This window comes from Ptychodera flava, chromosome 12 (assembly GCF_041260155.1).
Source record: "Ptychodera flava strain L36383 chromosome 12, AS_Pfla_20210202, whole genome shotgun sequence".
NCBI classification, from domain to species: domain Eukaryota; kingdom Metazoa; phylum Hemichordata; class Enteropneusta; family Ptychoderidae; genus Ptychodera; species Ptychodera flava.
Window position 1 is genome coordinate 14289957 of NC_091939.1, and position 24525 is coordinate 14314481.

The 24525-nt window shown below is 40.6% G+C and overlaps 1 protein-coding gene across 2 annotated transcripts; it reads right to left on the minus strand.

Annotated features, from left to right (window-relative positions):
* Positions 1 to 987: 987 nt before the first annotated feature.
* Positions 988 to 22103, minus strand: LOC139145088 (serine-rich adhesin for platelets-like). Of its 2 annotated transcripts, none has more exons than XM_070716034.1 (3): positions 21480 to 22103; positions 2765 to 4408; positions 988 to 2084 (listed from the first exon to the last, which is right to left on the minus strand). In XM_070716034.1, the coding sequence occupies exons 1-3, from the start codon at positions 21577 to 21579 to the stop codon at positions 1705 to 1707; spliced, it is 2124 nt and encodes a 707-aa protein (XP_070572135.1). In that variant the 5' UTR covers positions 21580 to 22103; the 3' UTR covers positions 988 to 1704. The 2 variants fall into 2 exon arrangements, with proteins under 2 accessions (XP_070572135.1, XP_070572136.1); XM_070716035.1 differs by lacking the exon at positions 21480 to 22103 and adding an exon at positions 4890 to 5028.
* Between the last annotated feature and the right edge of the window lie 2422 nt (positions 22104 to 24525).

Genomic DNA, 24525 nt, shown 5'->3' on the forward strand with positions numbered 1-24525 from the left:
ATCAGTCCGTCATCTTGCTGTGAATGCGAAGGAAAGTTGATATGATGGAGAGACAAAGGTGTGAGATGAGCGATTTCAGTTGTGTGTCGTCCAGGATCACCTTTTAAGTCTGTATAAGGTTTCAGCTTCCTATGAAGGAGAGAAAATTGCACGCGTCGTCGGGTTTTATTGGTCATAGACACTTTAATACGTTATAATAGATAAATGGCTTAAATATCAGCAACATTTTAACATTGTATAAAATATTATTACATAAAATAGGCCTCTATTTACACTATGAAGTGCACAAGCATGTACCCGAGACAACAATATTTACATTGAAAAACATTTTCAGATGTGATTGGTCACCGACGGAGACGTTACAACACTTACAAAATGCAGCATATAAACATGTTCATGGAAACAGACATTATAAAATCAATCATCAGAGCATGCAGAAAATAGCTCAGGTTCTTTGCAAGTTTCGAAAATGTTTTTTATTCGCATGGAAGGATGAGATAATCCCTTTTCGAGAAGACAGTTTGAGAAAACGATTTTAATTAATTTAATGTTCAGGTAAGACTGGAGAATATTGGTGTCCAGTCAGCACAATCCTCGCGTACACTTATTTCATCAAATCATGCCCTCCCCCCAACTCAAGAAAACATGATTGTTTTCTTCAACAGGATTGGGCCCAGTGTATCCAAGGGACGTATAGCTGTCGCTTGAATTGGTTCTCACGAATCGACATATTTAATCACAGTTATCATGAAGCCGAGTTCCAAAGAACATATTTGAATCAAGCAATAGGATTTCCAGACTTAAAGGTATACTGTCACCTGTTCCAATTTTGCCACAGTTACCATGGAAAGAGAAAATCTAACCAATCATAGATTTTAAGCTGGTGACTGCTTTTTAAAAACAGCGCCCTCACATGGGCATTTTGAATACCAAGGAACGCCCTTTTGACCATATATGGGAATATTTAGATTTCAGATGACTGTATACCTTTAACATATGGCAAAGACAACATTTTTTTGTAAAAGAACGTATTGAAATGATAACCGTCTAATCATAGCTCAATGACGAAATGCAAAATCAGTGACTGTCGTACGTGTGCATATCATGCATGCCATGTGATGACAATCGTCGATAAGCCGCTATGAAGTTGGAACTTGGGGACGTCCATGATTTCACGTAGAAGACACCATTGGTTCTATTGCCAGTGTCGTTTGTTCCTAATTGTACAGAGATTCTAATGTAGCTCCTCATAAGACTCTGCATATTCATGTTCTCACGTCGAACACCGGAAATGAATGCATGCATGAATGAATGAATGAATCATGAATGAATAAAGATTCGTTTTTCAGGTGTGTAAAACAGCCAATATTGAAGAAAACTTGAACCAAAAAATCGAAATTAATATCGTCATTTTTGCAAATCCAAATGTAGTTGTGCATAGCCCACGCTTTTCCATAAAATTTAGAAATAATTGTTCGGTGAAATTAATTTGGCATTTGCACCACATAATGGCAGTTTCTTTGGTAAAATGGTGAAGAGACAACAGCACATCCTATCAGCGATATGATGTGTCGTTCTTCAAAAGTCTGTTCCAAATACTGTACAAAATCCTATTGTACACATCCGTTATTACTGGCGCTCTTGTGGAAATACATCAACTATGGCACACTGTGCTGTTCATCTATCAATCACTGACAGTTTTCTTTAGACGAGGTCTTCCATTTTATACGCAAGATAAACTTTGGGGACATACCCACGTGTCCCTCTGTTCGGAGAGAACACCAAAACCCACACAGAACTCTCTTCATAGTCATGTCTGTTGAAATAGACCGTATCGCCCCGCCTCACGGACAGTTCACTCGCTGTCAGAGCTTTGTGGCTGTGTGTTACAACGGTCCTGGTTGTGAGTTCAGTGACGTCAAAGTCCGATTCGTCCAGGTCATGACAAGTCTCGCTCATGCGCGCGGTTTGTTGGGACACATCTCTCCCTTCGGTACGTCTGCCACTGTGAAGTCCTCGCGATGGTAAAGTTCTGTTCGCACCGATTTGTTGTTTGGTTTTACAGATCATTTTCTCCTTGTAAACTAGAAATACAAAAACAAAGAAGGAAAGGTGAATGGAAACCCACGCCTGTTAAAAGAACCAAAAATTCAAACCATAATGGACTGATACGTATTTTATTTTCTAGATTTGAGCTTTTGGTATGCCAGTTTATTTGAACTAAATGAAAGATTTCTTTCCACTTCTTGCCCAAAAGTTTGAGGGATTTTGATATTTTTGAACTTGCACGTTCCACTCTAAAAAAATCCCCGACAGCCACCAATATATACCGTTTCAAAGAACTTCGAACGTTATACACAAATTGGTGAAAGCTTAACACAAAAGCGATATTATGAGCTCACTCTTCTGTATTCACCGACCAACTCCGCTAGTAAAGCTTGCTGTTTTAAAAAGATGTTGCGTAATGAAAGCATGGCAGCTGAGTGATAATGGAGGTTTTAAAATGACAGTTAAAGTTTGAGTGTCAAATATTTTGGTATCTGGGAAAAAAAGAAGGACAACGCTTTACAATATTGCAATTTTGGTGGATAGAAATATGTCACGTAATGACAAAAGTCAACAGATTACGTTCATTAGTTTACTCCATCTCCACCTCTCTAAAATTGGTAATTTTCATACACACGCCTTCATCTGCACATGTATATTGCATTTCGTTACATTAAAATATATGTAACGATTTGCGACGGTGTATCGCACGACTTACCTTCTTGCGACACTGCATAGGAAAAAGGAATAAACCCTTCTTTGCCGTTCTGGTTGCGCACAAAACACCAATCATAGTCTTCGTGGTTTAGCATAGTCACTATTTCCCCCTGGCGTACGGTCAGGTCATTTTCCTCTGTGGCAATGAAACCGAACAACACCAAGAGCGTTTCTTTGTCCGATTTCTCGAACACCCGTGTCGATTTCGAACTGGCCGCATTCGTTTCCGTCCTGGCATTTGACGTACTTTTTGGACACCGCTCACCGGTGTCGCTCGAGTCCGAACCGTAGCCCTCCGAAAGACATTCTGTGAATGAAGTTTCCTCGTCTTCCCCGAAGCAGCTCTGTTTGATCAAAGCTTCGAGTTGGCGTATGGTCGTACACAGACTGGGAACGTTTTCTTTGACGGTGTATCTATGTGATAGACAGTTCACGTTATCAGCGTTATTTTGGACTTTTTGAAAATTGCACTTACTGTCTGCTGCAGACTTTGAAACACAAATCTTTTCGTCCACCCGTGAGTGTTCTAACTTCCATCGCGCTTCCTTTTCAACCGAATCGGTCAATATTTTTGAATTCCTCCCCAAACTTTCAATGCCCGAGTCCTTCGAGTCTTTTACGGATTCAGCTAAACTATTCTCCTCTGTTAACTGTTTCTGTACCATCATCTTGCTTTTCCACTCCTTCATCTGCACGCTGCCAAACGAAGAATCCGTGTCGCTCTCCATTGACGTGCCGTAGTCGGAATCGGTCGCGGTCGAACTTGTCGGCGAAATAGGCCCTTGGAAGCTCCGATTTGTAGTTGGGCTATCCATGCTAGTGTTGACCGACATCCGGGAACTACCGGTAGTGTCTTTTAATGGGCGATCAGATATACTTGGGTCGTGGCTGTCTGATTGATCCTTGCGACCGCAATTAACCCCCTTATCATTCGAAGTGGCGTTACTCTTGTTTGTATCGCTTGCGGACAACAGAGCTGCTATCTTCTCCTTAAGCTGAACGCTAGAATGCCCTTTCAGGCGTTTTTCAATACTTTTCAGAAGTTTTGCCTCAGTCTGACAATGCAAGGAATACCTGCTTTTGTTCGTGGACTTATCCGCAGTGCCACCACAAGACGATACGGCACGTCCCTGTCGATGATCGCTGTCACTCTCGGTGACTGAGTCGCTCAGGCCTGGGCAAGATCCCGAAAGTTTCCTGGTGCGTCGGAGTTCGTTGGCGCTTCTGTTGCGAGCCTTGGCCCAGTTCTCGTGCCTTTGCGGCGATTTCGACCGTGTCCTCCGCAAACTGCTGGTGCGTCCGAGGCGGCGCACCTGCGGTTGACCGCAGTACCGCAGCGGAATGAACCCAACTTTTCCGCTCTCAGTTCGAACAAAAGCCCACCCGTTTTCTTCGTGCATGATTCTAACGTTCTGTCCCCTGATGACGTTAATTTCGTTTCTCTCGTCCGGTTCAAAGTCATAGAGCACCGTTGCCCTGATATTGGCGGGATTCTTAAGCGAATGCCCCATCAATACTTCTTCAAAATCGATCGATTCAGCAAGGTGACCTGTATCCGCCATTTTTGTTCTGGATCGATGCCCTCTCCGACTGTTACTCAGCGATCGACGACGAGTCCGACAGACGGTGCAGCTTTCTTCGTCAACTGCAACGAACAATGACAATAAAATCGTGAGCTCAGCGATCGGAAATTATGTATATTTCAAGCTTGCCAAGGGCAGATACTATCAGCTATTTTTGCAGCGGACACGCGTAGACCACACAATCAAAAACCAATTCAGGGGTAAACGAGCAACTGCACAAAACATGTTGCAAGTCGACTCCGCCCTTGTGAATTCATTCCACCGTTAGATCAACTGGCATAAAGCATTGGCAAACACTTGTGCAGTTTACTGTTATACGAGAGTGGAAGACAACACTCAATTATCGTGACAGTGCGAGGATATGTGGTGAAATGCCAAAAATAGAAGTTAAGAGCATGGCAGAGCATACCATACGCGTCTACCTGCCTCGGTTAAGCATGTTTTGTTTACGAGTAAACACTATTGACGACTCAGCAAACATGCCTCATTACTTTAGATAAACTATTTCCCCAGGGAAGAAAACGACTTGCCAAGAGAACATACCAATCTCGTCCTTTGCTATGTAATTCTACTGTTCCTCGCGCTTTTCCTCCAAGACGAATCCTTAGAGCGTTGAAACGCCGGCAAATTCGGGCACTCTACCCCACACAGTGTGGCCACGATGGTGACGTGCAAATCAAAGTGTAACGCTCGCGTCAATTCAAATAAAGAAAAAAAATAAAAACGGACACAACAGAACATCGATCGCATTCGATCCAGGCTATTCAAACCATTGTGGTGTCCACGAAAATCCCTCTCACACGACATGCTTCAAGATAAGGAGAGGTATTGTCATGTAAACCACAGGCAATATGAGAGATAAAGAGTAAAAAACCTGGGAATCTTTTTTTCTGTTGACAAAAGATGTCACGAAGAAAACATTTAGTTATCGGAAGGCTAATGACGCATGCAAACGATGTGGTCACTCATCTAATCTTAGCCCCGGGACATGTCTAGTTCCGCCCTCGGTGTTGACACATGCCACTTCGTTGAACTATGCAGAAATGAACGGAGGATAAAATCTACAATAGCCGTGAACAACAAATTTGATGTTTACCGAGTCTGTCAGCGGAATTCCAAATTTTCCCTTTTGCGCAACGCGCTTGAATATCACATCGGAGAGTCACACCTATCTCTTTTTTTTCAGAGAAATTCTTCATCAATTGTCTGGTCACATAGCTGGTGACGAATAATCTGATCTGAACAAAGCTTACTGTATGTGTTTGTATAAAGAAGTTGATCACGTCCATAGCAGGCCTTTCACCGGCATGACGCTAGGCTTTGATCGTACTGACGGCTTGGTGTCACAGTTCACCCGACCCTATACAGTTTGGTGTTATGGCTCAGCAAAGAGGCAGCCTTTCTGTATTTTATAAGCCCGTTTACTTCAACACTACGAGCGACTGACTACAGTCCCACGTCATCAAGAAATTATTACTGTACTACACAATCTGGTTTCTTAATCACAGAAAAGCCGTAGGGTCTCGAGTTCAGACATCTATATAGTATCAACTGCATACGGATTTGACTGGGTTTATATTTTTTGTAAAGCAATTCATTCCAGTAAGTTTATTTCTATTTTTCAGCGATGGCATGCACGCCTGGGATTTAGGGGAGGGGATACCCGCACAGCGTACTCATCCATAGAAATTATAATTGGATTCTCACGAGGTGCTAATTAAATTAAGACAACAATGTAATTACCCCCTGTATCAGCATAAATTAGCGATAATCAAGAAGGGAGCAGGTGACAAGAAAATGAAATGATACCAGCATAATTATGAAAGCAAAGCTTCATATAGTTTGGGAACGTCGGCAATGGCTCTAAGCAAAAACCACCTGTTGATCATCTTTAAGCAAGTACAACGTCTGTCGGTTAATCATATAGCGAGTGACGCACAATAAAATAAGGGCACGTTTGCTTCACAGGCCGCTTGGGAGTGGCCAGTAACTGAAGTTTCGGTGTGGAACTGTGATCCGTTGATACAGCTTCACCGAGATTTTGGACGTACAGAGAAAATTCTAAAATGCTACCTAATTACTGTTTACAACGGAGCTTACTTGAAGCTCTCCTGACATGTGTGGTTGTTTTTTAAGTCACACGTTGTGAGAAGCTCTGGGTGACATTAAATGGTTCACAATTTCCGAGAGAGAGTCGTAAAACCATTTACAAGTAGGTGTTATATAGCGCAATGGAAACTTGAAATACATTGTAACATTGTTGTCGTCACTTACATAGAGGGCGCTGTCCTCCGTGAGAAGGGGCATCTGTGTGGCACACCACAACATTAGCATCGTGCGAATAGACAGGTGTTCTGCGGTTTTGTACATTTAAATAGCTCTGCTACACCCAAAAGATTAAGTCATTTTCCTAGGGTAATTGACACTGCAAATATTTGAAAACTTTGACGATTTTTCAGCTGTCGTTTAGAATGTAATTACTTCGAAATAGTTAGGCTAACTCAATGCTAAAAGCATGAAAAAATCGAAGTGTTTTGGGAAGACCTTTTAGTCTGTGTCGCCGACAGAAAATAACACCTCAGACGTATAGAGCTTAAGTCAGGGTGACAATGCCGTTCGTTGGAATTCCTAGACACAAGTAAAGTTTGGATGGCGCTATGGTTCAGTTGTTGGGGAATGACAAAGTGGCATTTCTTATTGAGTGCTCTGGCATGCAAGCTGAAATATGCAGGAACCGATGTTCCATAGAGTTGTGTGTCCAAAGGACGATGCTCGCAATGTTTATATCAGCAGGATTAGAGAAAAAAATACGTAAACCATTACACTTTATATAGACATCGTGACTGAGTGGAGCAAGTTTCGTCCCTTTAAAACCATGGAGGTACACAACCACACGGTCGTGACTTTTGTCGACCGGTAGCACTTAGCATTGTTCGACGATATTCATTAAGTTAAAAGGCGCACGGGTGATAATTGGACGGCGAAGCGGCGCTTTTGATGTGACAGAAGGGCAGGAAGTGACCACGCTGAGACAAGGGCTGCCGTCGATTTCAAAAAAACATCCCGACGGGTAGACGTGTTTGAAATCGACACCGAAACTCACAACAGCAAAAAAAAAAACAATGCTATTGTTCTTTGTGTGAACGCCGCACACAAAGTGCAACTTTTTGTTGGTTTGTTGAATCCCGGGGTTGAATCGGCAATTGTTTTATTTGTTTCATGTGTAGAACCATAGATCCTCTGTTTCAGGATCTATGGTATTATTAAATAGTATTTCGGATAGTACAAAAGTCGACAAGCCCCATAAAAGTTGTGAAGACAACATCACCGCACATGCAGTTTTGTTTTTCTTCGGCTTTGAGTTGATTTTACTGGATACTTGCTCTAGCTCACCCTAACACGATTTGAACTAATTTGGGATAATTGGATTTTCATATTTTTAAAAATTTCTCAAAAGTTCAAAGTGCCCTATAGATGAATGTTGCAATATTACAAATTACTTATAAAAACAAGTGTATAATGTCAAAGGGAAAGCAGATGAGCTTACATTTAATTTTACAGATCAAACAGAAATTAATTCACCATCCAATTATCCCAAATTAGTTCCAATCGTGTTCCCTGTACTACCATGTATAGTACTAGCATTTTTTTCTGTTCCCTTTCATATTTTGCTTAATACTGGATCATCTCACTGAAAAAATAAACGGCTGGTAACGACCTGAATGCATCATCTGTAACTTTTCTCGTGTAACACTGAAACCATCATTGAAATCCTGGGTGTGTTTTGCACGAGACAGTTGAGTTGTGTTAAACGCAAATGGAGGGCGGTTTGTGGGAAAGCAAGTAATGTCAGGTTGCAAAAGTCCATAGCAACGGGAGGAAATATATCCAATCGTTAATCACAGCGCTTGAATACAGGTTTTGCACGTTTTAAAGTTGTGTATGCTTTATAAAAAGTGATTGAAATTTAAACCGTTTCAACAGTCCATATGGAAATATTAAAAACATTCAGCCACGCTGACGCTTGGGTAAGATTTCTACATAAGCTTACGTCGATTCTTCTTATGTACAGTGTTTCGAATAAAATCATTGCCGAGTGTTTCAATTCATAAATGGTCACTGAAATTGAATGGAGACGAATTTTGGTTTCATCACCGTAAACACAAAGCAAGCCGCCAGAGGCCTGTGAGATCCGGATTATATTTGTGTAATTTTAAAATATCTTTTTGATCGTGGCCATTGGGATATAGAGAATGTGTTGAATCAGGCATCAGTAATTTCGTATGATTTTAATAGCTATCCTGACGCATGAGACCATGGACCGTAGAAAAAGACCCAGGCTTACCTTGTGGCACATTATTTAAAGTGTGGCGACAAGTGGACTAAAATGATTGTTGCAGAAAACACATTACTGCGCAGAAATATGTTGAACTGGCGGTGCCTGAAAATGGGCCAGTGTAATCGTCATTAAATATTTTAAAATTGAAGGAATGAAATCGTGGTGTTATTTTTTGTATCGCGATTAGATTTGACGAGTTGACAATGATTGATAAACCCGGGAGTGGTGTAATAACATCGGATCTCAATAGTACGATGGAGGATGCCTTTCGTGCTACTGATATACACACGTTGAGAGAATACCAGATTAAAAGCTTTGCTACTGTTCTGATGTAGCCGCTGAATTTATCTTTCCGTTTTTCATGTTAGTAAGAAACATATATTATACTGTTATATATTATCCTACTTTTACCGACATATTATTTCTGCCTGGTATAATCCTGACGGTAGGTGCCTGAGAATTCGGGAGTACCATAGATGTTCGAGATATAAATGATTAATTTATGTTCTTTTCCACATTTCATATACGTACTGCACTTTATCTATTCCGATGTGTCTTCCAATATAATGAGCTTAGAGTGGTGACAGGGTAGGGCTTCTATGCACCTCATTGTAAAAATTAAGCAGCGAAAAGGTGCAAAAAACGACGGAATGTGTCATTTGAGCGCGCTTATACTCAGCCAATATTGATACACAATATCTTTAATATTGGGAGTGTGGTATCCACTGGAAACGAAAGCCGAAGGCGTTTCCGAAATAAATATGTCCACAACATTTGATGAACTTCAGGTGCAGTAATTGATGTCTAAATATCGTACTGTCAAACTGAACTTTGAAATTCTCGACAAGATGTTCACACGCGAACACATTTTAAACGAAAGAGTATCAATGGAAATTTCTTGTTGATTGCATTGGATTGTGCTAGCCGGTAAGACTAATTACTGTCGATCTTGAATCACGACTATCTAAATTGATTTGGTCTACATCTCATTATCGGAAACCATACCCATAAAATTAATGGTCCGCTGTTGTTTTTGATATCCTGTTTACATGCTAGTGTCCAAACAATTTCTCCTTATCAATCAGTCCAAAGCTAATTGCACCATTACCGGTCGACCCTAATGGGGCCTCCGCAAAATAGCTTTCTTTTAGGAAGTGCACTTCGCATTTCAGTGCTATTGTTAAATATTTAGCATTTGCAAGTTTCCGAATTTTTCGAAATTAGGTTTTTTGTTGGCAGGGTTATGAGGGAAAATGAAGTTGAAGAGAGTGACGTATTGCCACAACGATAATGTTCGTTCAATCGGCATACTTTTTCTTCATTTGATTAACGTACGTATCCCATTAGTACACGCTACATCAATTAACATAAAAAGCCCATTTGAAACTCATCACAAAACGGTGACGTTTATGTCGGTTTCGTAACCACCGGGCGCGCCTCTATTCCAAAGCATTTTTGACGGTCACATCCGCACAAGGGACTTAATTAAAAATCGATATTAATCGGGCACCAGGATATCGAATTTTCACAACTCGTTTGCGAAAGTGAGATGCCGTGGGCTTGTAGTGTTCACAAGAGGCACTGCTAGTTGAGGAAAAAAACAGCGAAAAACAAAGAAAAGAAATGCCTATATTATCAGTGTTTGGTATGTGTTTGGTAAAAAACAATAATCAGGTAAACGACCATTGACAGTCACAATGTTAGAGATTGGCCTCAAAACTTGAAATTCGACTATCGCACTCCTGCAAATGCAGATTAAAGATAAATATCATGATTTTCGGAGTGTTGTAAATTTGTACACCTCCCTTACAGACGCCCGCAAGACCCATGGGCGAAATCCATACTAACGCCTATTGGTTTTTCATACTCTAGCACAGATCAATAGGGCACCTTGCGGCGATCTGAATTCACGTTTGAAATCATAAGTTAGAAGTGACGACATTTGCAGCATTTACGAACGACAAGTACATCATTGATTTTACCATGTGAAGCCCCATAACCAATCCCCTCAAATATACACAGTTGACTGCCATTGTACATTGCCAAGATATGCTTCCACAGGAATATTGTGAACAACACATTACTCACAGACACTGAATTCCACCCACGGCAGCCAAACTTTGAAACGCTGCGACAGGTTCAATTTCACGTTCCATGACGTCAGATAGTAATTGACGTCACGAGGAAGTTTCAATTTCATCACTGATTGAAGAAATAATGGCATATTTGGTTTCAACTTTCGTCTCCCAGCGTTCTCAGCAACCCAGTACAATGATATATTTTATCTGCACTATGCTGCACCAACATTTAACGTTGCAAAGCCTCTCTCTTTTTGAATTTCGAAGCGCGGATGTGATTCTTTGAAAAGAAATAATCGCAAGAAATTAATATCACATTGAAAGTTTAAGAGTTTCTTATCCGATTATTGGTTTTCGTAAACGTTGCATATTTTCCATATTTTTCAATTTGTAACTTACATCCATCTTTCACGGTTACAACCGTTGATTACATATATGTGTGTACCATACTTTTATTTCAACAACTGCTTTCACGAAGTAGACGTTCGTAAAGTTCGATAAGCTTTGTACTATTCGCGCCCTGCTGACAACCAACCCGAAGCGCGAACCTTCGTAGTTCTACGCACGTACAGGTGAACCCTTACAGCCGGCTCGTAATAAGCCGTTGCCGATCCTCACGGTTTAAACGGAACTAACCCAACAGTTTGCTAGACATGAGTGGGCGATAGGCGACAGTGCTACGAAATGATGTCTTTCATACAGGCAATTTCACACTCATTAATTTCTGAATAATTTATGAATTCGACTATCCACTACGTCATGGCGCACAGTTTTAAACTTCAGTAGAGCAAATGATTCATTGAGTAAACCAGATCAAACGAAATGGTAAAGTATTTAATGTGTGAGAAATCCTTCGCACAGAAGATTCTATTCATCAAGCAAGTTTTGTCATATTAACAGATCGAACGGAAACATTGCAACAAAAAATGCTCATGCAGTTCCTTATCATGGGATCACTCACAATCGATTGATGTTGTTTATTTCTTTGTGAGGGACTGCATCTGCGAAAGTCTCAGTTGGAACTTCACAATGGGAAAACTTATCAATACCATCGGATTGATGTACATTGCAGCGTGTCTCACTGGGGTACTAATGACACCAACGGGAGGGCCGATCGATGTTGAAGCCGTAACGAATTTTGCGCTGGCCATTTGCTCACGAACACAATGGCGCGTTGCAAAATGTGTGCAAAACGTGCAAATTTCATTGGTATAAAAGCTGGTGATTTAACCTAGCCATGGGGCGAATTAAAAGACAAAAGTACAGATGTTTGTAAGACAAAATAGTATCCCTCTCGTAAAAATAACATTCTCTGTACGTGTTTTGTTATGAAATAGTGATATTATATCAGTCTTTCATAACAAAATACGTACAGAGAAACGTTATTTTTACGAGAGTGATATTTTTATTACATCAGAAAATCGCTGCTATGAACATCGTATCGATTCGTCATTCAGCCGATTCTACGCTAACTTTGAAAATTTTAAATATATCATCATTTATTTTCCTGAGTTTAAGTTGTGCCGACAGCGATACATACATTCTTTCAAAGAGTGACATTAATCTGTCAAGAAGGTAATTTGAGATAATGGAACAGGTCTCTATGCTGGCATCTGTTGTTGTACGTTTGTATACGTGTGACGGTTTGGATGAATTATGATCGTTCTACCTAGATCTTGATTTATGGACCTCTCTTTAATGAAAAGAACACGACCACCTGGCTAGTTTATTTCCGTGTTTTTATCAAACTTTAGCTGGTGCCTTTCACATTATTATTTTTAATCGACTGTTTGCTCATTTTTGTTGAATATGAAATGTTGAATATTCGGGGGGTGTATTCAGATAATTTAACCTAAGCGTTTTATTGCTTCGATTCCATATCCATCACCTGATCTATTTTCCAATACATGTACTTCTTCCTTCGTCTTTGTGAAATGCAGTTTCTTGTTCTACTGCCTGAATAGAGTAAAAATGCCTTCTTTTCCAATTGTCAACAAAGCTTACGTCGAATGTTTCGTTAAGTTATGAATAGAAGTCTGGACTTGAATTCATTTTTCAAAAATAACATTTACATACAATACACAACGCAAAGGTTGGTACCTTGTATGTAAATCGACACCGGGAAGAAAATCGCAAAAAAAAATTGTTTTAGAGAAAAAAGGTGATTAAAATATCAGTAAACGTTAGCGCCCCCCCCCCCCCACCTTTTATGAATCAGACATACCAAGCTTATCAGTGTTGGACAGAAACAGGAAATTTGTGCTCTTTTTCCTCCCTTTATATCAGATTCACATGGCTGTATCAACGTCAACTGAATGAAACGACGGCAGACAATTCGTCAACGTTTGTTCAATATTCCTGTAATTACATGAATCGGACATTTTGATTTCCCTGTGAACTCATCAATATCATTTAATGTCGAAGTGGTCTTTGTTTGTCTGTTGTGAGTTTGATAATTATCGAATAAATTTGATCGAATCAGAGACAGCCTTCAATGTATGTATGTATGTATGTATGTATGTATGTATGTATGTATGTATGTATGTATGTATGTATGTATGTATGTATGTATGTATGTATGTATGTATGTATGTATGTATATATATATGTATGTATGTAGGTATGTATGTATGTATGTATGTATGTATGTGTGTGTGTATGTATGTATGTATGTATGTATGTATGTATGTATGTGTGTGTATGTATGTATGTATGGATGGATGGATGGATGGATGGATGGATGGATGGATGGATGGATGGATGGATGGATGGATGGATGGATGGATGGATGGACACGTGCGTGCTAGCATCTGAGTGCATCCGCATACAGCTGCGTATAGGTACTCAGCCTCCCCCCCCTCCCAAGTGCCTGCTTCAATGTATCTTTATGAGTGATTTATGACGTTACAAGCATGCAGCTGCGCATATCGAAGCGGCACAAACACGTTTTTGCTATGGTTTTCAAATTCACTTTGCGGAAGTTAATCAATCATACGAGCCTAGCAATATCCAAGTGTCAGTCTAGATCATCATTGTGCAAAATATCGACATTGGAGTGGATGACTTCATTTCAGTAAGTGACTACCACTTACTGCCTCTTCTAAAATACTGAGTTAAGCGTTGCTCGGGTCACCAATGAGTGTTTTGTCAATGCTTGTGTAAGCAAACCTCTTCAGACCAGTGTTTGCGAACAGTTTTTAAGAGAAGTGTATTTGCATCCTCCTGAAGAGTTGCTGAAGGTGATGGGAGTATGTATAAATGACTAACTGAAAAAAAAATACAAAAAGGTGAAAATCATGTACACTATCGACTTCCATACGTTGACACTCGTGCAATTTTCGTTCGAAAGCACGCTGCCCTTATTCTAACGATGTTATTTTATTTAGTTCAAGCATTAACGTTCAAATCGATTAAATTTTCTTGTGCTTTATCTATCCACCCTTGATTCGGAGCTATACAAATACATCAATGCCTCGCTACAACGTTATGTATTACTTCAACCCTTTCACCGCCAATGGTTTGGCCCAAAGCCCTCGTAATCAATGGTAAGTGCGGACCTGTTCACAGTGAAATGGGGTCGTACAGGTATATGCTAGCTTGATCACAGCCGAATCCATGGCGCCATTGGTTAATGCAAAGAATAGGATCTTCAAAGTCAAATAGGGAAAGACACTCAAAGGAGTGATTTATCGGAAACTTGTTGTCAATTTGCTTCAAACAAATTGCACTAGTTCACATTGAAGACACGCCATTATCGCAATCACGATCTTCTTCTCGGGATATTTGTCAGTGAATAAAGGAAAACTTGTGATTAAGACCCATAGCTGTGTCTAGCAAAATACGGAAAAAAATGACGTGAATTGGACATTGACAGACTGAAATAACACTTAAACATCAACGTATTTGTGAAGAAAACACACGGAACAATAGAAAATTGGATTCACCAAAGTATGTATGACTAAAAAAACTGAAAGATCAAAAGATTTGCTGCGTGTCTTACAGACGATGGACAATAATCGAAAGTGATCGCTTACATTTTTTTGTTGGGTGCTTCTTGATCATTTTGTGGTTTAGTCACTGGGAAAACAAGCGAGCAGTAAAATTGTTAGTTCCACTACAATGCCACACATTAAAACAAATACCGATGAAACAGACGTGTACGTGTCGCTCTTCGCCTTATTTGGGGTGTACTAACGTTTAGAATAGGCTCAGAGCATCACTGGCAAGCTATACGGCTTTGACGATGGGAAAGGTCTCACGTGGAATGAGAAGGGCCATACAATGTCGAGACGTTCAGGTTTCAACATTCTAGCTTTGAGAGTCTACCAGGAGTGTTTACACTGCCAGGTACCGAGCGTGAGAAGAAATCAAACAAGCGTGAATGGACAATCGTAAACAACCCAATACTGACACTTAAAGGTTTCTTCAATCAACGCCGTAAACACAGTGGTGTGTGATTTCTGTACAAAGGTCGCCCTAGAAAGTAACATTTGCCGTGTCAATTTATTTTATACCCGCTAAAAACTCATGATCACAAGGAGTCCATTTCTTGTTTCGGCTTGGCCTAGCCTAACAAAACCAAACAAAAGGAGCCAACGTTTCGAGACGCGTGTCGTGGACCTAGGATCGGGTTGTAGGTTTACGCGCCGCTTTCTTTAGACGTTAATCTGGGTCATCCCAAGGCCTGCTGGTTACAACCTTAGGTGAATTGGATAGGTCACGTGATAGGAGGGACGTAAATGAATTCAAGGAGTACAGTGAACACTGAGATTGCACAGATATGGCAAACTTTTGTTCCGATGCATACGAGACGGCACATTACTTGAATAAATCAAGTTTTCAATTATTGTCAATTGTATCAGCTCATCTCCCGAACGCAACTCCTTTTTGCTCTAAAGCGACACACGATTTTAACGGAACAATAGCTAAAACATTTAATAATATTTTCATTACTTTTGTAATGTGAAACATACACGTTTTTGTTATTCGTCTCCTTACAGTAAATATTAAGCATTGAGCTCCATGACAAGACGCGTTGATAACAATGTGCGATATTATTGTCGAAAAATGAACTTCAGTCTGGACAAATAAAATCTAATTCGGGTCTTCGGGCATCATGCATTGGGCATTGCACAATACAGGATGTATGGCCAGTTGATTCATAGACAATAAATGGTTGAACAGAGAGCATTAAAAAAATGGGGGGGGGGGCGTTAAAGGTAATACTTTTTTTATTTTGCAGACAGACAAAATATAAATAATACATGGTCCAAAATTACAGTTAATGAGGTTTAATTTTGGATGATCACGTCATGCTATTGATGTCCGAGCAAATTATTTGACATATTCGTTCACCGCCGCAATTCACGTTCCTTTCATGACAAACAGACAGAAGTGAGTTCAAACGATCGACGCATGCTCACGCGCTTACGGAACAAATACAGAAGACCAGAGTATATTCTAAGATGATAGTACTAAAACTATGAAATGGTGAGCCTAGCGTTGACAAATATGTGTAAACCATTCAATTTATAGGTTGCTGCAGCCTGCGGAGTTGGATCCGAAAGTGTTTTTCGATCAGACCCCACAATTTAGTTTCTGTCCTCCAGTGACTCATACTTCACGGGTATACTCCATACATATGATTTGGTGGCAATACTTTTTAAAAAGAAACCAGGCAACCCTCCCACATAAGTAATGGTTGGCCCTAAAGCAAACACAATCTCTGCAAAGTCAAACCTAAGTTCCTCCGTCGGTTCATAGACCGAAAACATTATTTCATTGAAATATGAGCGAAACACAACAAAAATTTTACCCTGTATAATTTCATGCAACGGCTGATGCCGTGCAATATTGTGTTCACTTTCGACTAGGTGACAGCTGCTTCGATTAAAATCTGAGACAGCGGTGAATGTTTTTTAAATTCATTTCGCCATTCCACGGGCACTACCGAAATAATGACACGTTTGTGTATTCAGAAAATATTTTCATTTGTATTGTAACTGACACGACCATGACGTGTACACTGATAGTTGGTTTTATCATAGAATACATGTCTTTCTCTTGCTACTGAATGTAACAGCCTATTATGTTAACATCTCTACTTCTCATTTCCACTCGAAATAATCGTCTTCTCCTCTGTTCAATGTAATACAGTGTTGAGGGTGTATATGGTCTGTGGTTTCGTGCCATCAGTTTCTGCGCATGCGTGTCGGTGCGAGCTCATTATATTTTTCACACGACCTCACATTTAGAACGATATTGAAACAATCCCCTTTTGGTTGGCTAATATGACTTGCTCAATTTTGGTTGCTTTTATCAGTTGACCGTATAGATTATTGTAAGTAGTGATTTACAGCCCGGTTTGTGCGGGCACGGTACTGATCGTCGTTTGTGCGGAACGATGGTAAGCCGTTAGGGCTTTGTTCGAGTGCATGTCAATGTGAAATCGCGTTCGTTTCTCACAAAACACTTGCTGCACGTGTACAGTTTGCCATTTGGCCTGCAGTGCTAACTCGTTTTCATAATAAACTTGACGAAAGACCCTGCCATTCGATACCTACTATCAAAATTAATTTAGGGAAATTATATGTTATAAATCTGGCAGGTTTGTTCTCTAGTCCGATGCGGGCAAACTCACGTTCGGAATTGAAAGCGCGTATTTTGAAGCCTCGCGTCTGTTCATTTAGCTGTTATATCTTTCCTGTTTCAATATATTCCCACAATATAGTCTCACGGTACATTTCATGAAACTTTCACGTGCGATCGCAGAAATTATAATTTTTTTGTTTGCTTGACCGTTTTCTGGTTTTTGATGTGTGCCTGAGACTTATCAACAGTAAGTCTCTACTTCACTAGGAACAGAGTTATTCCATGATACAAGCTCAGTGACTCTATAAATATCGTCATCTTCATTCAATTTTTGACTTAATAATAACCTAGATTCATCCTTTGGTACTGTGCACCGTTATACAGCAGAACTAGAGAAGCACGACTTTCAAAGGCGTCCATGCGTTTCGCCCGTACATCAAGATGGATGCATGATGTATGATAAGGAGGTTCACAGCAACTCCATCCACCTCCATTGAAAAGCTTTGTGCATGGGTCGACATGGAGACAATAACTGTGGCTAGGAAACAAGGTCGTAAATTTCACGAACTTATAAAGGAACACAGAAAAGGCACAGAAATTTGCGCATACAAATTCACAACTAGGAGACTGATCCATAACGACATACTTGTAAACTTAACTTTCATCTAAATTTTAGTTTGCTCCGGCTATTTTTAACATCATCCGGCGAGCTTCCAATACATCTACGAGGAAAGCAGTGGTTATTTAATGTTATACTTTGGTTTTCCCCGATCTACACGTTGAGGCATCCAAAAAGACAAATTTCCAACCATACTGAGAGGCCATCTATGAAAGGTTAATAGGTTTATGAAGACCATTCAGGGGAAGAAAATGACACCGTTATTTCAATATTGATATATTCTCAACATTGTCGAGTCGAAAAAGAAACACGGTCGATATCAATTAGCTTCACGTTGAGTGGGAAATGGATTGTATTGCCTTTTCCGACGAACAAGCACAACTGCGCGTGATCACTTCCTGGTTTTTGGCATTTTAACGTCACAAATCTGGACAACGATTGAAATGAAATCAACAAGATACATTTAAATCGTCAGTCGTATGCAAATTGTGGGTCGCCATGGTGATCAGCTATTTGAGGCGCAATTTATACAAATACTGTTGACGATACGGCATTTTCCGCGCTGAAAACAAATCTCCGGCCCTTAAAAGTTGAGACATGATCATACTTACTTTTTGAAAATTTGAAGTGTTGAAACTGAAATTGCAATCACAAATTAAGTTTGCCAGTCCATGATTCTACTTGCCTTAGGGCAGTCTGGAGAACCTCAGCATTTCGTGAAAAAAAACCAACAAAACACAACAATTTGAAAAAAAAAACCGCATATCGCGAACTCTCATTAATGATGGGGTATCACCTGGATGTGCCTTCTTTGATAATCATCGGTATTTCCATGACGTACGGTCTTGCATTTAAAATTTCATGGTCGTTCACCGTCCTGAAATCGGATAGCTGCTCGACAGAACACTGACTATACCAATCGTATTCAAGTGTCAATTTTCACCCGTTACCTCAAGGCGTATGGTTTTTCGCTAAGATCGCTGAACCGAGTTACCTGGGGACGTAAGCACGCTGGTTAGGTGCCGGGTGAGTGAGTATGCATGTGTGTGCGGGGGGAGGGGAGGGGGCAACAAATGCAAGACTGAAAAGAGAACATTAAATTACGACCCGGGCCAGTTCGACTCGTCTCTGAATACCGTTAGTTTAAGTATGGATTTGCCAGAAGGCATTTGTGACACGCTTCGTCGGGAAAGCAAGACAGAAAAGAAAAGGTATACTGTGGGCAGCGGTGCAAACCGACCCGCGGGTCAATTTGGCTCTAACTGTCAGGACTGGTACGAACCACGTCAATGAAAAGCCTTTCATATCTGTGAAAGCGCACAGAATTTACCCGTGGCGGTTGCGAAATTGGGGTTTTCTTAAACCGCCAATAAAGTGAAGCAAGTAGAAGTTTGTATTTGCTTGATCCTATAGTTGTTCAAATTCTTGTGACGCGTCCATCACCAGAACATCTTCAGTAATCCAATTATTGGGCTTGAAAGGGTAATCCACGGTAATAAGATTTCCCAGTGCGCTATTTCAGCATTCACGACTTTGCATCAAAAGCCTGGTTCCCAATTACGATTCTAGATTTGCTGAATATGTATTGTACACATCTCTTGTGAACACAGTGTCACTATTTTACAAGTTTACATTTTTTTCTTGTGTTCATCATCATGATCAGTTTACTATACCGAGATGAATCTGATAACAATTCTGGCATTAAAACCTGTCTGGAGAAGGCGGGAATCAGTTACCAAGTGACGGGTGAAATTTCAGAGGGTCCGATGATTAAAACGTCGTCGACGCGAATCCTATCGAATGCGATTAACAGTCGATGTAACAACGGTTGCCACGACACCGACTATACCCGGATAATCTGCAATTGACATGGCTGATAGGACACTCTAATCATGAAATTGATCCTCGACCCTCTTTTTTTCTTTTGGGACCCAGAAAAGCACCCTGTAACTAAATGGACTAATCTCTCAAGGCACTAAGTAATACTTAGCCCTTATGTCTGCGTATACTGTGTAACTTGTCGCATTTGGAAGACCTAGAATTGGCGGTGTACAATGGGCTCCCCCTGACAAACCGATGGAATTACCGCCATCTCCGTCTTACGCACGAATTTATGGTGTATCAAGGGAAAATGGCAGAACACAACAGCGGCTCGTGCCCTCCCCTTCGCCCTGTCCCCAACACACTGTCTCATGAGTGAATCGTCTCATCAACATCACAATAGGAGTGGAGGAGGGAGAAAGTGGACAGCTCCGTATAGAACACTCATAGGCTGGGCGCATAGTCATAGGCTTAGATGAACACTTATTCAAAACGTGCGATAACAGCTTTGTCAATTAAAATCGAACACCACTCTGTCTGACAAATATAAAAGAGAAAGCGATGCGGGCGTCATTTCGATTATACTGCGAAACAGCGTAGACAACATATCTAAACTAGACTTGGTTCAAGTCTGTGATTTGTGAATGTTTGAGTGGAGTGAACGCAATGATTTGTATTTTGCTTTCATGTGAAACGCGCGCGTGAGTGGTGGACGCGATGAGTGGAGTGAACGCTATACAGCGGAGTTTCACCCGAATCCGGCAGAAACTAACTCACTACTGCGCAGACTCAAACGTGACGCATTCAATCGCTGGGAAAACCTGGCGTGAGCTGCCAAATTCCGGATAGGTTTGTACGAAATAGGAGAGACACAAGAGAAACTATTATAAATGATTTTATTTTTTTAAAATTCACCGACTTGAACCAAGTCTATATCTAAACCTAAAATAATGAAAACGTTTTACTCTAGGAAACTTGAATTGGGGTGTCTGTCGAACGCCAATTGTTGCGTTCACACAGTAGCACCAACAGTTGTGCGTTACCTGTATGCTGTACTAGCACATAAATAACATTTACTATGCCAATAAATACACCCGTCTTCATCAAAACGTATGCTTGATGGAGCAATTCTGTCATGTTCAACACAGACCCACAAAGTTGAAAATATTGAAAGTTCATAAAAATAAATAAAAAAGAGATATTGTATGACGCTAGCGAGCAATTAGTCTGGCTGTGTACATACGTGATGTTTGAAATTAACACGTACATGTAAAGTGATACGACAAGGTCAGTTACGTTATGCTGGTAGTAGTAGGCACACAGAATTGCACTTTTACAGAACAGAGAGATACACGGATCTGCCATGCTCAAAATATGATTTTGTCCTCAAGTCACATTTTTCTCGGTTTTGAAGAGCTTGAAGAAATCTGCTGCTCATAACTCATTCGTTGGCTGTGTTGTTGTGTATGTGATACCACGGGGGTAAAAGCGATGGCAAGACTGGGTTGATGGTGCTAGCCATCATGTTTTTACACCGTCATACTGTCGGTCACCTTGGGAACATAGAGCACAGCGTGCTGCCCGCTATAGGTAAAAAACACGTAGGAAAATGAGTGTTGGTACTGACGCTTGCCGTCTACTCTACGCAGAAAAACAGATACCAAGAGACGTGGTTTTTAACTTACGTGAGTCTGAATCCCATCCACGATAATTCCTCGGCTTCCCCATCGCCGTTGACGTCGAGGTTGGCGCTGTCGACCGATTTTTTACCACAAACTTCAACATCCCTGCCAATCTATTGCCACCACAACACCTACAGGACACCTTCCTACACAGAGTGTAGTGACGAATTCAACCCCAGAATTCGAAATGCTTCGAACTCCACGCTAGAGAAATTCCAGTCAAACAAACAGTCAGAAGTACGTTGGCGGCGAGTAGGCCCTACGGCTGTTGATTGTTGACACTAGGTATTCTCACGACTCGGTCCATTGAATTCGACCAGGCAAAGGCGATGATTTTGCCATGCTTCAAAATATTTCGGTACGTGAAAAAGTGGTATCTACAGAGGTCCGATTCTGTGTATACCGGAGCAACATGTTCAGATACACGGCAGCATGCTATTTCTCGGCTTCAATTATCAATATGAAGCGTACGGGGAAGATTTCCCTTGAAGGCAAGTCAACAAAGCTGTCGTGTGCGATCGTAGCATATGACTGTACAGGCTAGACCTTTCACCGCTGTGAATAGTAAAGTACTACCCGCGAGTGGTTTATTCATCGGGGCTTCGCTCTGAAATCACCCGCCTATCTACTCCGCCCCTATTTACAGACCAATGGGAGAGTGTGCGTGAATCGAGTGAAACCTAGCCCGCTGATTGGCGCACCGCGCTGTGCCATTCACGGCTGCTCGTCGCTTTTCGAATTAAAATAAAAGAGAGTCTGAAAAGAGACATCTCACACTCACGCTCCTTTTCCGTTTGAAAAAAACAAAGACGAATTGGTGAAATAGAAGAAAACGACGTAAAAGAATATGGAACACACACTGAGTAAACAATGGCGGCTAAACGTCCTCCCCTCATAATGGTTAGAAGCTAACCGCGCGCGATGAGCACATATCAAGCGATGGAGGTGCAAACTCGCTTCTATTTTACAGCGCTTGCATGCAAATTTCTCAAGATTAATACCCCCCTGATTTTGTTCTGTCTTTGAAGTGGAATACAAACTATCAGTTTGACTTTTGGATTGGTTGATATTTCTCGTTCCCAGTAAACTTTCAAAAACTTCGACCTATTGTATACGACATGATCATCGCTCCGACACGTAGGTCTCCCCCTTGACTTGTCAGAGTTGAGATATTTAGAAAGAGTTCAAAGGGCTCAAATCCTCGCGAGTTCAAGTTTGCAAAACTAACATAAATATATATATTCAAACGTGTTTATCTTGGCCAAAGGTCACACATGTATTTCGCTCTACCAGGCTCTGGTGCTATTTGCGCTGAACAAACCTCAGCTAGCTCTATGAGGTAATATGCAGTAAACTGCAGATATACTGCAAGATGGAGTGCATTACAATTCATGATATATCGACTGACGATAAATATGATTTAATGAATACATGTAATATTTGCTTCGAATTCATCGGGATACTTTAAGAAAGCAGGGCTGTTATCCACCTTTACTTCAAAGTTACAAAATTCAAGTGTACTTGCTAATTTGATTCACGTCAGGACAAGATCCTCGACGAATTCCTTCCCGTTTATCGCCGTTGTGAATTTAGCATTATCAGGGACTCGAAAATTTGACCGCAAGTGTCAAAATTGCACGAACAGCCCCCACCAACACGGCGTTTGTCAAGGTCATAAAATTCCAGAACTAGAAATCTGTTGTCCGAACCAACAATACTCCAACGAGTTTTCGTTGTGTTGCAACTTGCAGCGTCGTTTGAGAAACGCTTTTCAAATCAAGGAATGTGTTTATAATAAAATCAGCTGTTTTCCGATTTAATTTTTAAAAGTGAAACCGCGCCCTTTGTAAGCTTATGTCTCTGTGAATATGGAAAACTACATGTCAACCCCGAAATGATGTTAAACTGCCAAACCTAGCTTATAAAATCGTGAGTACTTCCATTCGGAATCGACGGCACCTTTCCCGTAGCAGATTGTGCCTTTTCTCAATGTCGGTTTCGTTGACGTAGAACCCGACCACCATTTGCAATGCGGCTTATGCCGTGTATCTACGCGGAGTGTGTCTGTAGTCATTTAGAAAACTGACATTAGATGTCCTGCACGTTAGCAATTGAGAAATACCCTGTTTTTTGGGGTTTTTTTTGTTTGTTTGTGTTTTTAGTCAGTGAAATCGCTTTAATCGCCTATCGACAGACCGTCGACATCCAAGCTGTTTTTATGGTTAGCATAATTTTTACAAGTGAATGTTGTATTAGAACATCTTCTCCTAATATACCATATTTATGATGGTTTGGTTGTTATCAGGGTTTGAAATTGGAATGTATCAAAGATACATTTGTATATTCAACACGAAGTTAACAGTTTGAAAACGAATACATTCTTTTTGGGCTGGTTTCTAGCTGGACCATTACAGATTGACGTATTAAGATGACACCATATTTGTTTAAGACATTACTATTATATTGCCTAAGCTGGAGATAAACCGTTTGACATATCTCCTCCATTCTGTGGTGACTATGGGCCCTTGTGTGATGAGAACTGGGTCAGGTGTCATCATAGTTTTCTTTGGGTGAAAGTTTGCGATCAATATTCAGGTGAAGAAATATTCAGATAGCTGTACGTACGTTTGGGTATTCCCAAAGCAAACATAACTGAGACGGTTCCTCTTTGGCATAAAAGTTGTACAAATATTTTTGTACACGTAGAAAAATTAAGTCAAAATTTGACTGATTGAAATTTCACAACAGTCTGCGGAAGGTCGTGCAGGGACCCTAGCAATTGACCATGGATTCCTTATCAATAAAAATAAAGCCGCCCAAGTATGGCGCCGCTAATGCTAGCTAATATTTCCCATGCAATCTTCAAATTTTCTCAAGACTTTATTCGGTTCCTTGCAGAGTGAGGAAATTTCTATTAAAACGATAAGCAAATGTAGCGTTAACGTGTGGCTCAAAGCATCTACCGTCTTTTACCAAGTCAGTCAGTGTGAGTAGAAACAGAAGGAATCTAAGCATCTTAAGCTTCATTTAGTTCTACGGTCGAGCCTGT